The sequence below is a fragment of the Pseudophryne corroboree genome, chromosome 4, assembly GCF_028390025.1.
Source record: "Pseudophryne corroboree isolate aPseCor3 chromosome 4, aPseCor3.hap2, whole genome shotgun sequence".
Classification (NCBI taxonomy): domain Eukaryota; kingdom Metazoa; phylum Chordata; class Amphibia; order Anura; family Myobatrachidae; genus Pseudophryne; species Pseudophryne corroboree.
Genome location: NC_086447.1, coordinates 449,754,933 through 449,771,841, shown reverse-complemented (window position 1 = coordinate 449,771,841; position 16,909 = coordinate 449,754,933). Strand labels below are relative to the sequence as shown.

General features: G+C 45.1%; 1 protein-coding gene across 3 annotated transcripts in view; it reads left to right on the top strand.

Moving 5' to 3' along the window:
- The first annotated feature begins 10,649 nt into the window (after window positions 1-10,649).
- SRSF12 (serine and arginine rich splicing factor 12) overlaps window positions 10,650-16,909 on the top strand; it is a 45,897-nt gene continuing 39,637 nt past the window's right edge. Inside the window, exons 1-3 of one of the 3 annotated variants that reach the window (XM_063916969.1) lie at window positions 10,650-10,898; window positions 11,371-11,409; window positions 14,337-14,441. In XM_063916969.1, the coding sequence (XP_063773039.1) occupies window positions 10,834-10,898; window positions 11,371-11,409; window positions 14,337-14,441 (209 nt within the window). In that variant the 5' untranslated portion in view covers window positions 10,650-10,833. Of the gene's footprint in view, window positions 10,899-10,930; window positions 10,972-11,370; window positions 11,410-14,336; window positions 14,442-16,909 lie in introns of those variants that run through there. The other 2 variants (XM_063916968.1, XM_063916970.1) reach the window with 2 other exon arrangements.

Here is a 16,909-nt window from a genome sequence, read left to right as displayed (position 1 = left end):
TTTTCTGCTGGCTGCATCGGCTCCGACTAATCTCCTAGGGAGAGATTTACTGTGCAAAATGGGATGTGTCATATATTGTACTCCTGAAGGTGTGTTCTTGGACATACCCGAAAACCACGCTCAGGAAGTGCAGGATATGCTAGACTCCCCAACAAGATTAATGTCCCACACTGTTGTTGTAAATAGGTGTCCGTCCAAGGTAGAGGAAATGATTTCCCAGATACCGGAATCACTTTGGACCAAGGAAGAACAAGACACTGGATTAATGGCAAACGTAGCCCCAGTAGTTGTGCAAGTAAAAGATGGTAGGATAGCTCCAAAAATCCCACAATACCCTCTGAAGCCAGAGGTGGAGCTAGGAGTTTACCCTGTAATAGAGCATTTGCTACAACAGGGCATTCTGGTAAGGACGTCCAGCACTGCCAATAGTCCCATCTTCCCTGTTAAAAAGAGTGGGGGGAGGGGTTACAGATTAGTGCAGGATCTAAGAGGGATCAACAAAATAGTTGAGAGTCAATTCCCCGTAGTGCCAAATACAGCTGTCATCCTTATGCAAATCCCTCCCACTGCCAAATTTTTCACTGTGATTGACCTCTGCTCCGCTTTCTTCTCGGTACCTCTGCACCCTGACAGTCAATACTTATTCGCATTTACATACAGAGGAGTTCAGTACACCTGGACTCGATTACCACAAGGTTTCATAGACAGTCCAAGTATTTTCTCACAGGCCCTGCATGATTGTTTACAGTCTTTCCAACCAGAGAGTGGATCAATATTGATACAGTATGTGGATGATTTACTGCTGTGTTCAGATTCACTGGAAGCGTCCCTGAGAGATACGAAACAACTCCTGTTTCATCTTTCAGACACAGGACACAAGGTTTCCAAGGACAAGTTACAATTATGCCAGACCCGTGTGAAGTATTTGGGACACTGTCTGACACAAGGACTGAGACACCTTACCGCTGATAGAATTCAAGCAATTCGTGACATGACCCTGCCACAAACCCAGCAACAGATTAGAACATTTTTAGGAATGTGTGGGTATTGCCGTAACTGGATCCCAGGTTTTTCCATACTAGCCCTACCTTTACAGGAGATGGTCTCATCAAGCAAACCTGATCGGATTTCGCACACAGACAAGTCTGAGATGGCATTTGAAAGACTTAAACAGTACCTAACACAGGCACCAGCATTAGGTATGCCAGATTATGGAAAACCCTTTGAACTGTACGGAACAGAGAGTGCTGGGTGCGCAGCAGGTGTCTTAACCCAGAAGCATGGTGATGCCAGCAGGCCGGTAGCCTACTATAGCGCTCAGCTAGATACGGTAGCGCGATCCCTCCCCACATGCTTGCGAAGTGTTGCAGCAATAGCATTGCTAGTAAGTAAAAGCGAAGATGTAGTGCTAGGACACAATCTCACAATTCATACACCCCATGCAGTGTCAGCCTTACTGAATTCGGCCCAAACCAGACACGTCTCATCAGCGCGGTTTACAAGATGGGAATTGGCATTAATGGCCCCCGTAAACATCACCATAAGGAGATGCAGTGCATTAAACCCTGCAACATATCTCCCAGGTGTGCCTGGACAGGCACAAAGGGTGGAGGATGAGAGTGATGGTGAAGGAGGATTTAGTAGGGAAAATGACACGCATGATTGTATGGAATATTTGACCCAAAATTTCACGGCAAGGTTTGACATCAGTGACAACCCACTGGAAGATGTAGATTTTACTTTCTACACTGACGGTAGTTGTCACAGACAGACGGACTCGGGAGACTTGTGTACTGGATATGCAGTCGTAGATGACCAAGGTACCATAGAAGCGGAACCGCTAGGCCCACCACACTCAGCACAAGTTGCTGAACTGGTTGCCCTAACCAGAGCATGCAAATTGGCTAAGGGCAAGTCAGCCAATATTTACACAGATTCTAGGTACGCCTTCGGAGTAGTCCATGATTTCGGGGCCCTATGGCGCCTCAGAAATTTCATGACGGCAGCTGGCACACCCGTAGCGCATGCAGCCCACATCAAAAGACTTCTAACAGCGATACAGGAACCCGACAGAGTGGCTGTTATCAAGTGTAAAGCTTCCACGTACAGCCAAGACCCGGTATCACTTGGTAACAGCCGAGCAGACGAAGCTGCTAAATCAGCAGCCAGTACCCCCATACAGACAGACAGCACACAACTGATGGTATTTAATACTGTAAATACACAGAAATTATATGAAATGCAAAATTTGTGTTCCCCACAAGAAAAGGCAGTCTGGAGGTCAAAAGGATATGGCCAGGAGTCCTCGGGACTCTGGACAGACGGACAGGGTAAGCCAGTGGCACCCAGAGCATACCTTCCAAGTCTAGCGGAAGCGGCACATGGGCTGACCCATCTAGGCAAAGAAGGAATGTGTAAATTGGTAAGAGCTTATTGGTGCGCCCCAGGATTTTCTTCCCATGCGGGTAAAAGAGCGATGACATGTCTCATCTGCTTGAGGAAGAATATCGGAAAGGCAATACCGACAGAGCCATCCCATATCCCTCCGACAGATGGCCCTTTTCAGGTAATACAAATTGATTTCATACAATTGCCACCTTGTAGAAATTTAAAATATGTATTGGTCTGTATTGATGTGTTCTCAAATTGGGTTGAAGCATTTCCCGCGGCCACAAATACCGCTGTATTTACTGCAAAGAAAATTGTGCAGGAATTTGTGTGTAGGTATGGTATCCCTAGAATCATTGAAAGTGATAGGGGTACCCATTTTACAGGTGAAGTCTTTCAAACAATGTGTAAGTTGATGGGAATTAATAGTAAGCTGCACACTCCGTACCGCCCTCAGGCGAGTGCGAAGGTGGAAAGAGTAAACAGCACTATTAAAAATAAATTGAGCAAGGTAATGACTGAAACAGGACTGTTATGGCCCAAAGCTTTGCCAATTGTATTATACAGCATCAGAACCACTCCCAGGTCCCCTCTTAATCTGTCTCCTTTTGAAATTCTGTTTGGTCGACAACCCCATGTTATGATTAACCCCCAGGATGATTTGAAATGTAACAATGAAGTAACCGTAAAGTACTTGGTTAAGATGAGTAAGCAATTGAGGAATCAGAATGATAATCTAAAGTTGGTGATTCCTGATCTGCCAGACAGTAATTGTCATGACATTGAACCTGGGGATTATGTAATGATACGGAATTTTCTACGCTCAGGTTGCCTTATTGACAGATGGGAAGGACCATATCAAGTCTTATTGACCAGCACAACAGCGTTGAAGGTTGCCGAAAGGGAGACTTGGGTCCATTCGTCTCATTGTAAAAAGGTCACTGACCCAGAGAGGTCCCGTGATAAAGAACAGACGGTAGAGGTTGTATCACTAGAGTGTCTGTTCAGGGAGGATTGAGACGGCACCTGAGCGCTGAGAATAATAAGACCGGAAGCTTGTCGAGCCAGATTTCTTTTTCACATTTGTTATTTTCTCCAGTTCCCACCTCCCTCCTATTTCCTTTCCCCTTTCTTATTTTTCTCCTTTTACTCCTCTAAGATGGACTTGCCCCAAGAGACTGTGATCCGGATTTTCCTGTTGACCCTGTTGTTGACCAGAGCAGTCTGTTTCGGTGAGAGTACCATGGAGGTCAAGGAAGGATCTGGAATGGGTTCTGATGACCAGGATAGAGGCGTAGTTTCCCAAGAACAGCACAATCACCGAGTAAAGGCGAGTATCAGAAAACGATCTGGTAGCATTGACAATAGAAGGAATTGTGAAGGATTGTTAGCTGAAGAAAACTGCATCTGTAGGCATTGTGATAACATAGTTGAGGATTGGTGCATCAAGAAATGTCAGTCCAGTTTTAATATCCACATGGACCGGCATCCATTGAGTGACTATCACTCCTTAGTGGGTAAAGTGTTAAATCAGACAGACTGTTGGGTATGCTCTCAAGTACCTCAAGGTCATAGCAAATCAGGACTAGTACCATTCCCTTTAACTGTAGGAGAGGTACTTGAGCTAAGTGGTGGGAGGCCGGTGGACAAGAGGTTTAATATCTCTAGTCCTCCTAGTTTGAAGCTCCACCAATATCATGTGGATAGGTCCTTAGTGTGCTTTAACATTTCCAATCCCCGAAAGCCGGGAAATTGGGAAGTGTCATGGAGTAATCAAACTATGACCTTTTCATACAGAGCCGACAGAATGCCCATAGACACAGAATTTATACGCCAGATAGCCGACCATGGAAGATTTTTCCGGTATAGGTACACTCTAGGAAGTAGGACCATGCGAGTTGGAGAAGTATCACCAGGATACTGTGCACATATCGTACAACCTGATACGTGTACAAGACAGATGGGAGAGTTAGGGGTAGGAGACTTCACATGGAAAATTTGTAACATGGTTATGTCATACTCTGTCCCATATGTTCTCCCCGATGATGCATATTTCATATGCGGGAGGAAGGCGTATAAGTGGCTTGCCCCAAACTCAGAGGGATTGTGTTATATTGGAAAAGTACTGCCTGAAGTAATGACTGTATCCCATAACAAAATGAAAGATATTCACCGCAGTGCCCAAGCTCCTTATACTCACACTCATTACGAGCACGTCGTTAAACGGCACCTGATAGAGAGGACAGAGCATCCAGCCTCTGATCTGATCCATGAATCCACCGGGATTCAATTCCTACTCGCGTTAGATATCACTCGTACCGCCAGAGGAGTGATAAATTATAGATATATATCTGCGCTTGCAAATTTATTAGACAATATCACCGAAAATAAGAATTTACTTACCGATAATTCTATTTCTCGGAGTCCGTAGTGGATGCTGGGGTTCCTGAAAGGACCATGGGGAATAGCGACTCCGCAGGAGACAGGGCACAAAAGTAAAGCTTTCCGATCAGGTGGTGTGCACTGGCTCCTCCCCCTATGACCCTCCTCCAAGCCAGTTAGGTACTGTGCCCGGACGAGCGTACACAATAAGGGAGGAATTTTGAATCCCGGGTAAGACTCATACCAGCCACACCAATCACACCGTACAACTTGTGATCTAAACCCAGTTAACAGTATGATAACAGCGGAGCCTCTGAAAAGATGGCTCACAACAATAATAACCCGATTTTTGTAACTATGTACAAGTATTGCAGATAATCCGCACTTGGGATGGGCGCCCAGCATCCACTACGGACTCCGAGAAATAGAATTATCGGTAAGTAAATTCTTATTTTCTCTATCGTCCTAGTGGATGCTGGGGTTCCTGAAAGGACCATGGGGATTATACCAAAGCTCCCAAACGGGCGGGAGAGTGCGGATGACTCTGCAGCACCGAATGAGAGAACTCCAGGTCCTCCTTAGCCAGGGTATCAAATTTGTAGAATTTAGCAAACGTGTTTGCCCCTGACCAAGTAGCTGCTCGGCAAAGTTGTAAAGCCGAGACCCCTCGGGCAGCCGCCCAAGATGAGCCCACCTTCCTTGTGGAATGGGCATTTACATATTTTGGCTGTGGCAGGCCTGCCACAGAATGTGCAAGCTGAATTGTATTACACATCCAACTAGCAATAGTCTGCTTAGAAGCAAGAGCACCCAGTTTGTTGGGTGCATACAGGATAACAGCAAGTCAGTTTTCCTGACTCCAGCCGTCCTGGAACATATTTTCAGGGCCCCGACAACATCTAGCAACTTGGAGTCCTCCAAGTCCCTAGTAGGTGCAAGGCACCACAATAAGCTGGTTCAGGTGAAACACTGACACCACCTTAGGGAGAGAACTGGGGACGAGTCCGCAGCTCTGCCCTGTCCGAATGGACAAACAGATATGGGCTTTTTTGAGAAAAAACCACCAATTTGACACTCGCCTGGTCCAGGCCAGGGCCAAGAGCATGGTCACTTTTCATGTGAGATGCTTCAAATCCACAGATTTGACTGGTTTTAAACCAATGTGATTTGAGGAATCCCAGAACTACGTTGAGATCCCACAGTGCCACTGGAGGCACAAAAGGGGGTTGTATATGCAATACTCCCTTGACAAACTTCTGGACTTCAGGAACTGAAGCCAATTCTTTCTGGAAGAAAATCGACAGGGCCGAAATTTGAACCTTAATGGACCCCAATTTGAGGCCCATAGACACTCCTGTTTGCAGGAAATGCAGGAAACGACCGAGTTGAAATTTCTTTGTGGGGCCTTCCTGGCCTCACACCACGCAACATATTTTCGCCACATGTGGTGATAATGTTGTGCGGTCACCTCCTTTCTGGCTTTGACCAGGGTAGGAATGACCTCTTCCGGAATGCCTTTTTCCCTTAGGATCCGGCTTTCCACCGCCATGCCGACAAACGCAGCTGCGGTAAGTCTTGGAACAGACATGGTACTTGCTGAAGCAAGTCCCTTCTTAGCGGCAGAGGCCATAAGACCTCTGTAAGCATCTCTTGAAGTTCCGGGTACCAAGTCCTTCTTGGCCAATCCGGAGCCATGAGTATAGTTCTTACTCCTCTACGTCTTATAATTCTCAGCACCTTAGGTATGAGAAGCAGAGGAGGGAACATACACCGACTGGTACACCCACGGTGTTACCAGAACGTCCACAGCTATTGCCTGAGGGTCTCTTGACCTGGCGCAATACCTGTCCCGTTTTTTGTTCAGACGGGACGCCATCATGTCCACCTTTGGTATTTCCCAACGGTTTACAATCATGTGGAAAAAACTTCCCGATGAAGTTTCCACTCTCCCGGGTGGAGGTCGTGCCTGCTGAGGAAGTCTGCTTCCCAGTTTCCATTCCCGGGATGAAACACTGCTGACAGTGCTATCACATGAATTTCCGCCCAGCGAAAAGTCCTTGCAGTTTTTGCCATTGCCCTCCTGCTTCTTGTGTCGCCCTGTCTGTTTACGTGGGCGACTGCCGTGATGTTTTTCCCACTGGATCAATACCGGCTGACCTTGAAGCAGAGGTCTTGCTAAGCTTAGAGCATTATAAATTTACCCTTAGCTCCAGTATATTTATGTGGAGAAAAGTCTCCAGACTTGATCACACTCCCTGGAAATTTTTTCCTTGTGTGACTGCTCCCCAGCCTCTCGGGCTGGGCTCCGTGGTCACCAGCATCCAATCCTGAATGCCGAATCTGCGGCCCTCTAGAAGATGAGCATTTCTAAGCAGCTCTTTAGGAGAGCCACCTAGATTGCACCCTTCTCGGCCGGGCACAAAAATCTAACTGGCTTGGAGGAGGGTCATAGGGGGAGGAGCCAGTGCACACCACCTGATCGGAAAGCTTTACTTTTGTGCCCTGTCTCCTGCGGAGCCGCTATTCCCCATGGTCCTTTCAGGAACCCCAGCATCCACTAGGACGATAGAGAAATGTATGACGACACATTCAGGTACACTGGGAAAGAGTTACAAGCCTACAAAACAGAACTGGTTCAGCATAGAATGATTCTTAATTACCTCACAGCTGTGACAGGCGGGTATTGTGTTACCCTAGCGACTCAATATGGAATAAAATGCTGCACGTATATCACAAACAGCACGGAGGACCCGACCAAGGTCATAGACCAAAAGATGGATGACATTTTACAATTAAAATGGGAGTTCCGAAGGAGACATAATCTCACTCTCACCGCTGTGGGTAATGAGCTGACCAGTTGGGTGTCATGGTTGAATCCACGAAATTGGTTCTCTGGTTTAGGAGAATGGGCCCAAGGTATTATTATGGATGTAGGGAAATTTCTTTTGTGTATTCTAGGAGTCGTCATATTGGTTGGACTGATATTTAGATGCGTTCGGGCTTTAACGAAGTGTAAAGGTAGTACTAGAGTGATGAGCCTGAGGAGCGAGGACACTGTAATAACAACAACTAATTTGATTTATGACCCAACGATAGAGACAATGTTGTGATGAAAATGTGATTCCACGGTCCGTTTCTTTCACCCGTTTCTCCTTTGTTTTCCTCCAAGGTACAAAGACATCCGCTTGGAAGAAGAATTTGACAACCTCTTTTATACAGACCATTGATGGACTATGCCACAGACCCCCAATATCCCTAGTGACTTTAACTTTTACGATAGCCCAATACTTTAGAGACTGTAATTTTATGGACAATGGAACAACTTTTGCTCGCTATTTATAGCAAAAGCACCGAGAGACATCAGACAACATGTACATCAAGACAAGACATCAGACAAGACCTCAATCGGCGACTGTTTATTTAAACTCACATAGTTTACGACTGCATTTATAACGATTGTTTCTTATCTTCATCTCTACAACCTTCAGGTAATGACCCACATAGTCGATAGGGAATATAGACACATATATATCAGCATTCACATGTTCCCCCCATTCATGTATCATCAACTAAAATGTGCTCCCCATTTGTTGCAACCAAAAGCCGAAAAGAGCTCGGTAAAGTTTGACAGCCCATCCACAGACCCGTAATACGGGATAAGAAGGATTCAAATGTATACTTCGCAATACCTCGAAGCTTGATTTAAAACACGTACGGCACGATGATACATGACCCCTCAAACATGGATTCATACATACATGCTTCTACTATCTCACTAGGTCATACTTTTTCCCACCTGCTCCTCTCCTCCCTTTACCCAATCATAAAATGGTATTTACATGATGACATATATTTTTCTTTTTTGAACTGTTTTAGGAAGTGGCAGTTATTGATGACTGCCAAAGGGTGGACTGTCAAAGTCGGAAAAATATCACGCTACACGTTGCCATATATTCACCCCATGCGCTTGCCCGCTGCACGTGCACATTCTCTCCCGTGCGTGCGGATACTCGCAGCTGCGTGATGGCACTTCCTCGGCCATGCGCTCGAGCGCGTGGTATGTGCATTTACGGTAGAGTTTGTGTGCGTCTAGCGGGCGCCTCAATTGTTACATAATAAATTCAAATAGTATGTTTTATAGGTAATGTTCCCCTTAATAATAACAGTAAGTTTGTTTAATGTAACTGGTCGCTGGACAGAGGAATTCCTCTTTGCATGGTACGAAGGGTCAGACAGGGTTTGAACAGTTGTGTTTGGTACCTAACTAAAGAACATTTTATTAGAAACAATCCGGTGCTGGTTAGGTAAAGATTAATCGCTCCTGCGTATAGTTATGTCTATTAGTAGTTTCTGGACATTTACTATATTTGCGGTTCATTATCCATGCGGCGGGAATTCTGAGATTCCCTCCCACCTGAGCAGTTTGATATAGTCACAGCCCACCTGTTCAAACTAACCTATGACCTTTTGTTATGATGCGAGGAGACATTCCTGTGTCCAATGAACAATGAGATTATAGGTCCCTTTGTAGTATACTATACGCAGTGTATATAAGGACAGCCAGCCTGGCCAGCTCAGTCTTCTCTCCACAAACGGTTTTCACCATTGACTAACTCGGAGCTGGTACCAGGACTGCGCTGCGATCATTCCCCAGTGTGTGTAAGTTATTCTCTGTAACCAACTTATTCCCTGTTTGTATTTGCCATATTCTCTCTCTCTGTTATTGTATAAGATTGTGACGCTATTGTATATTTATGTGTAGTTATTCTGCTTAGATATTGATGTTAGACTGTAGTGTATGAATTGTTAACTGTTTTCCCCTTTTTACATAGCTAGACATTGTTAGTAAAGGTGTTGGAACCTTAGCAAGGTATCGTGTGTTTATTACATTGCAGAGGGTAATCGGAGCGTCTCAATCGCTCAAACAGCTTTCACATTAACAGGGTTAAGCAGCGTTATATCGCTACAGTATTTCAGTAGTAAGGTTTACAGTACAAACTCAATCTTTCACTGTGTTGCATACAAGGTTTACTGAGTGTCATCCCGTGAGCGTCTGCGCCGCTCGTGTTCCCCTCGTGGTCACGAGCATATGCTACGCTAGTAGCGTAGCATTACGGTAGTCGGCTGCCTATAGCGTGCTCGACACCAAAGCGTTAAGCTGTGAGCGAGCGTGCCGCATGTGCGTCTCGACCACGGATAAGCGTCTGCTACGCTAAGTGCGTACCCTTACGGTACCCCATACGCCAATTGCGTACTGAATCTCTTACCAGTATATAGTGAAGGTTATAAATCGGCATTATCAGTGCGGAATCTCCTCTCCCCTAACCTGAGCGAATGTCCACGAGTCCTATGTGTTGATCTGGCCAAAAACAGGTCCAGCGCAAGCTCTGTGTATTGTCCCCTTATATTTGTAGATGTTGATCATATCCCCTCTTAGTCAGGTTTATGCATGCAAAGCACCTAAAACCAAACTAAACTAATGGGCACAAGTGTGAAAAGTAGTTTGGGCGCCCAAGTGACTCTCTTTACGCGCATTTCCTGTTGCCACCAACCCCGGGGGTAGTGAGCTGAAACGATGAAACGAGGGGGGACACACATTTGATTCTCGCCCAGTGAGTCTTTTTTAGTGAGATCTACGAGGTTTTACAAGGTTACCCAGACTAAGCAAAAATGTATTTTGGATCCATGACACGATCACCTCATTGCAGGGCAGTAACACTGAAAAGGGAACGCTGCAATGGTTATCAAGGCACAAGTCAGACACTACTAGTACACATAGGTTGAGTAAACGAAAATTTCCTGAATCAAAAATGGAACCAAAGTTATTTCCGGCACCGCCCCCTGAGGAATACCCGCCTATCACAGCCCAGGATGAAGACACCGATCCCTCCCTCCTTGGCAACTACGTTAGCGCGAGTTACTCAACGGTCTACTCTGCGTATTCGCGCGCCCATCCAGTGCTAGGAAGTACTGTCTCCTCACTGTTCGACTTCGTTGCCCCTGTCGGTGTGTGACGCCGGTGCGCTCCTCCCGGCCTACAGCAGCAACGCCACCACAGCCACCATGTCCCGCTACTCCAGGCCTCCCAACACCTCCCTCTTCGTCCGGAACGTGGCAGATGGCACCAGGTATGGAGCAGCCGCCATTGTAGACACTACGCCATTATGTCGGTGCAATGGCCCGGGCGGGAGCTAATATTGGGTGAGAGCGGGGTAGTGTAATAACGCTGGGAAGGGCAGCCCCGGCACCCAGGGCCCCAACCAGCCGCGCACGCCCGGACGGGAGCAGCCGCCGCCATGCTAGCAGTGCGTGATGTGCGTGACATGGGTGTCTGCGCCATATGTGCATATAACATGATGTGCCCCTGTACTATATACGGGTCCTGGCCCCGGCCTGTGCCTGCAGCACATGCTGCTTTATGTAAGGTGATCAGTCCTGTGTGATTATTGGACCCGAGTACATCCAGTCAGGATATATATATATGTATAATGGGTATATATTGCAGTTTGTGGTGAGAAGTACAGTTTGTATTAATGTTACCTGCATAGAAATGTCTTTAGTAACACAACCAAGTGCATTGCATTTCTTTCTTTTTCACAGACTTTCTGATGATCAGTTTGACCCAGAGCTACAACTAAGGTGTTTATATTTCCTATTGTAAATTTGTCTTGGAAGCAGTGTTATTGAAAGTAGTAATCACTGCTGTTAAAGTTACTCATTGGCCTTGTCTTGCTGTTTGAATTCATGTGATGTTCACCAGTTATGTTTTTTGTTTTTTAATGAATGAGCTTTTTTTTATTGGACTAAATATACAGCCCTAATGAGCGCTGCTATTAGCATATTCTTTCTAGTGGTCCAACTAATGAGGATGATAGACAAGTATCAGGTGTGATATGCAAGGCATTCCCGGGAAAAATACCCTGCATGTGGCTCCTTCAGGTGTTTCCCACTGGTCCTTTCCCCAGTCCGAATGTCCTGAAAGTCCAGAAGGCAAAAGCAGACGCGTTTCGGGACGTCAAGGTCCCTTTTTCAAGGCTGCCTTGCATATCACACCTGTTGCTCCTATTGTCATCCTGGTAGGATTTGTTTCCCATTTGGGGTCATTCTCTGTCCTGTTTTTTAAATTTGTACAGTATTAAACCTATGTTTACTTTTATCTATTACACTGGTATTTCATATCCATAGTGAAAACTGAAGTACATTTTACATTGTAGCATTGGTCTAGTGCCAAGTGGGAGGAGCAATCTCACGTTTTTTTTAAATATAACTGTGTATGTATCAGTAAGCATTAATTTGCCTTATTTCGGGTAAGCACATGTTTAACTTTTTCTGTCAGCTACATATGTAACTTTTATGTGTAGCCAGCAATTGAAATTATAGCTGGTTAGCTGGCTGCAGCATTGTTTAATCCACAGCAGACAAGTATTTGGGGTGATTCAATTGAATGTAGCTATTCAATTCCCATGATGGGCACTTTTTCGTGTTCAAATGCACGGCATTATCAGTGTTGCGCAGCTTCGCCCATTCTAAGTGCTGGGAGCACTGTGGTTGCAGCGCAATTGCATTAAGTCCCAAAGTCCTACTTGATGCAGATTTTTGCTTGCACCTCATTAGATTGTGATCAGATATCTGCAATATGCGTGGACTCAGGGGTGCTCATACAAGTCAATTGAACAGCTTTAGGACATTTTAGACGGGAGATACAATTGAATTTCCCTCAAGCTCCCAGTTTTGGAACCACAATTATCTGGTATATCATAAAATTGTATAATTTGTATCTCAATTTATTGCAGATAAATATGTCTGCAATAAATAAGCATGCCTGAAAGGTGGGAAAAATTTGGTCACAATATTGTGCACATTTTATAGTGTGTACAGTCTTGGACTTTGATGCCCAAACAGGAACTTTAGACAGGCTCAGCCGCTTTGTGTGACTGAACCTATCAGACTCGTAAAATGCTAATGGATTTCTGATCGGAGAGCCAATTGAATAGCTCCTATAGACGCCCATTTGTTTAGACAGCCAGCAGGGAGTGCGCATAAATAAAAAAAAAAAAAAAAAAAAAAAAAAATATATATATATATATATATATATATATATATATATATATATATATATATATATATATATATATATATTCTATAGCTAGCAGGGATGAAGGAGCGGCACTCGGTAAGTTAAAAAATTGTATTTAAACACATCAAGAGGTCCATGTGTTGTTTAAATACAATTTTTTGACTAAGTCGCCGCGTGCCGCTCCTCCTTCCCTGCCTATGTGAACACTTCGTTTAGAGAAGGCACCAGTGCCCGTTTTGCATTTGTATGGGAGTGCCTATTCGTCTGCATCTTAATATATATTTATTCATTCACATAAGAAAAGGGTCTCATATTTCAAAGCAACACACATGGGAAGATCACTACAAATTATGTTCCTTTTTTTTTTTTTTTTTTTTTTTTTTAACTCCACTGTATGTTATAATGTAAGCAGGTGGTACCATATTGGTGTCCTCTTGTGCAAGTGCTATGTTAGACATGTTAGCAGCTGTTTTCGATGAATATTATATTGAATAGCAAGTGCCATACCACAAGTCTTGAATGTTCTGTTGATTTAATTTTTTGAGAGCTGCTCAACATTCTCTATTCCAGGCTTGGCCCACCTGTGCTACTCCAGCTGTTGTGAAACTACAAGTCCCAGCATGCCCTTCTACCATTTTGCTATTAGGGAATGCTAAAACTGGCAGGGGATTTTGGAATTTGTTTCACAACAGCTGGAGAGCCACAGGTTGGCCAGGCCTGCTCTAGGCACATTAAATCAGCCATAAGTGATGACGACCCCCTCTTTAAGCAATGAGTAACCATTCATTTTCTGAGCCCAAGGTTACGCCAGTATACAATGTACTGTCCTCTTATCAGTGGCTTCTTAAGGGACTCTGTTTAAACTACCAGTGTGGCAATATGTGCTGCTACCCAAGATGGAGACTACCAGACAAATTAGTGATTACAGCAGCACCAGCAATTGCTCTGCTTTGTTGTATGGTTTACAATTACTTTATGGCTGTAATGAGTTCTAAGAAAATTGTTTTTGGGGAAATGGTATAAATCATTTGGGGACGATTCAATAGTTTTTCACTCGTTGCTACCACTAGGGAGTGCGGAATGGAGCAATTCAACTGTTGCCACATTTAGCTCTCCCTCCCTATAGCTTTGGGGGTTGACATATTATTATTTTTTTCTTGCTGCCTCCTCGGGTGCGAGAAGAAATGTCTGTGGTTTAGGTGACCCAACCGGACTTTATACTGGATTAGCCGCTGTTCACTGCTAAATCCTGTCTACGTGGGCGCATATAAAGCAATGGGTGCCCAGAAACATTTGAATCGCCCCCAGTAAGTCTGTGGTGTAGAGCTTAATGTTCCTGACTCTGTTTCCGATATCTAAAAATGTGACTTGTTTGTTCCTAAATACCTCTTTCTGATACATATCAGAGTACAAAGTAGTAGAAAATGTTGATCTGCAAAAGCAATGAAATTACACCGTGAAACTTGTCTCTCTGCCTTACACACTTCAGGCCGGAGGATTTGCGGCGTGAGTTTGGTCGGTACGGGCCAATAGTAGACGTTTACATTCCTCTTGACTACTACAATCGTCGGCCCAGAGGATTTGCATATATCCAATATCCTTTATTTGCTTGTGTTGATGTTCAGGAAGCATGGACATGCCTGCATCCTAACTGTATGTGTGTTTATTTCTCTGTCTCAGAAAATGTAAAGCAGTCCACAGTAGCTGGCAAGCACCCCAAGGTTTGAATGAGCCTGGTTAGATAGAACCAAGCATAAAGCCCACAGACACCTTTGAAGTTGCAGCTTCAAGGAATAAAGAGGGAGGGTGGAAACAGATAAGAAAGCTTGAAGAGGGAAAGTTCTTGCCAAGCCCTAAAGACACAGCCTGCACCAAGCTGAGGGTTCAAATTTCCTACCTTTAAATCCAAAGCCAAGTTCGATTTGGTTGGTCTTTGTCAAAGTTCACCTTGCAAGCCCCAAAGAGTAAAGGTCAAGGTTCAAGATCAAGTCATATGAGGTAATCGAAAAAGTATTCTTTTGTGTATCCTACTTCTCAAATATGTCTGATCACTAAAAAGCTGTTTCAAAATGTCACTTAATGGAAATATTTGTGGAAGTTCTAGTTAAAGCAGCAGTCATGACAAGTTTTTAGGGTTGGCATTGCATTGATCACATTTGCCTTAATCTTCAGCATCTTTAAAAATAAAGTGCTAGTCTCTTGCAGTGCTTAGTGTGCTTGCATACTACCAAGCATATGCTTTGTATTCGTGGAACTGAGTTTTCAAAGTGCATTTCCAAAAGACTACTTTTTTGCGTTTAAATGAAGGAGTCTGCCTTAGTAGTCCTCTCCAGCTGCCTACATTGGGACTGATATAATTATTATTGGGACCACCACAGTGGCAGTACAGGCATAAGTATTCATGTCACGTGACTGCCTGGAATGGAATTTTTGGAATTACCCATCTGAGTAAAGGTGACTGTAACTGAAATCAATATAAAATTAAATATGTGGAGAGGAAGCTTCCAGGAACTCAATTTCCCCCCCCCCCCTTCAGCTATTGCAAAGCCAAGCAAAAGCAGACGTGTCTGTGATGTAAGAGGTAACCCTGAATGAGGCAATTAAACATCTTCTGTAGGCTGCTAAGTACTGTAAGAAGTTTATAGTGGGAAATATCCTTTCTCTGACGTCCTAAGTGGATGCTGGGGACTCCGTCAGGACCATGGGGAATAGCGGCTCCGCAGGAGACAGGGCACAAAAGTAAAAGCTTTAGGATCAGGTGGTGTGCACTGGCTCCTCCCCCTATGACCCTCCTCCAAGCCTCAGTTAGATCTTTGTGCCCGGCCGAGAAGGGTGCAATCTAGGTGGCTCTCCTAAAGAGCTGCTTAGAGTAAAAGTTTTGTTAGGTTTTTTTATTTTCAGTGAGTCCTGCTGGCAACAGGCTCACTGCATCGAGGGACTTAGGGGAGAAGAAGTGAACTCACCTGCGTGCAGGATGGATTGGCTTCTTAGGCTACTGGACACTAGCTCCAGAGGGACGATCACAGGTACAGCCTGGATGGGTCACCGGAGCCGCGCCGCCGACCCCCTTGCAGATGCTGAAGAGAGAAGAGGTCCAGAAATCGGCGGCTGAAGACTTCCCAGTCTTCTTAAGGTAGCGCACTGCAGCTGTGCGCCATTGCTCTCAGCACACTTCACACCAACGGTCACTGAGGGTGCAGGGCGCTGGGGGGGGCGCCCTGAGCAGCAATGAAAGTACCTATGCTGGCTAAAAATACATCACATATAGCCCCTGGGGCTATATGGATGTATTTAACCCCTGCCAGGTTGTCAGAAAAACGGGAGAAGAAGCCCGCCGAAAAGGGGGCGGGGCCTATTCTCCTCAGCACACAGCGCCATTTTCCCTCACAGAACTGCTGGTGGGAAGGCTCCCAGGCTCTCCCCTGCACTGCACTACAGAAACAGGGTTAAAACAGAGAGGGGGGGCATTTTTGTGGCGATATTATTACATATTAAGATGCTATAAGGGAAAACACTTATATAAGGTTGTCCCTGTAAAATTATAGCGTTTTGGTGTGTGCTGGCAAACTCTCCCTCTGTCTCCCCAAAGGGCTAGTGGGGTCCTGTCCTCTATCAGAGCATTCCCTGTGTGTGTGCTGTGTGTGTGTGTGTCGACATGTATGAGGACGATGTTGGTGAGGAGGCGGAGCAATTGCCTGTAATGGTGATGTCACTCTCTAGGGAGTCGACACCGGAATGGATGGCTTATTTAGGGAATTACGTGATAATGTCAACAAGCTGCAAGGTCGGTTGACGACATGAGACGGCCGGCAAACCAATTAGTACCTGTCCAGGCGTCTCAAACACCGTCAGGGGCTTTAAAACGCCCATTACCTCAGTCGGTCGACACAGACACGGACACTGACTCCAGTGTCGACGGTGAAGAAACAAACGTATTTTCCATTAGGGCCACACGTTACATGTTAAGGGCAATGAAGGAGGTGTTACATATTTCTGATACTACAAGTACCACAAAAAAGGGTATTATGTGGGGTGTGAAAAAACTACCTGTAGTTTTTCCTG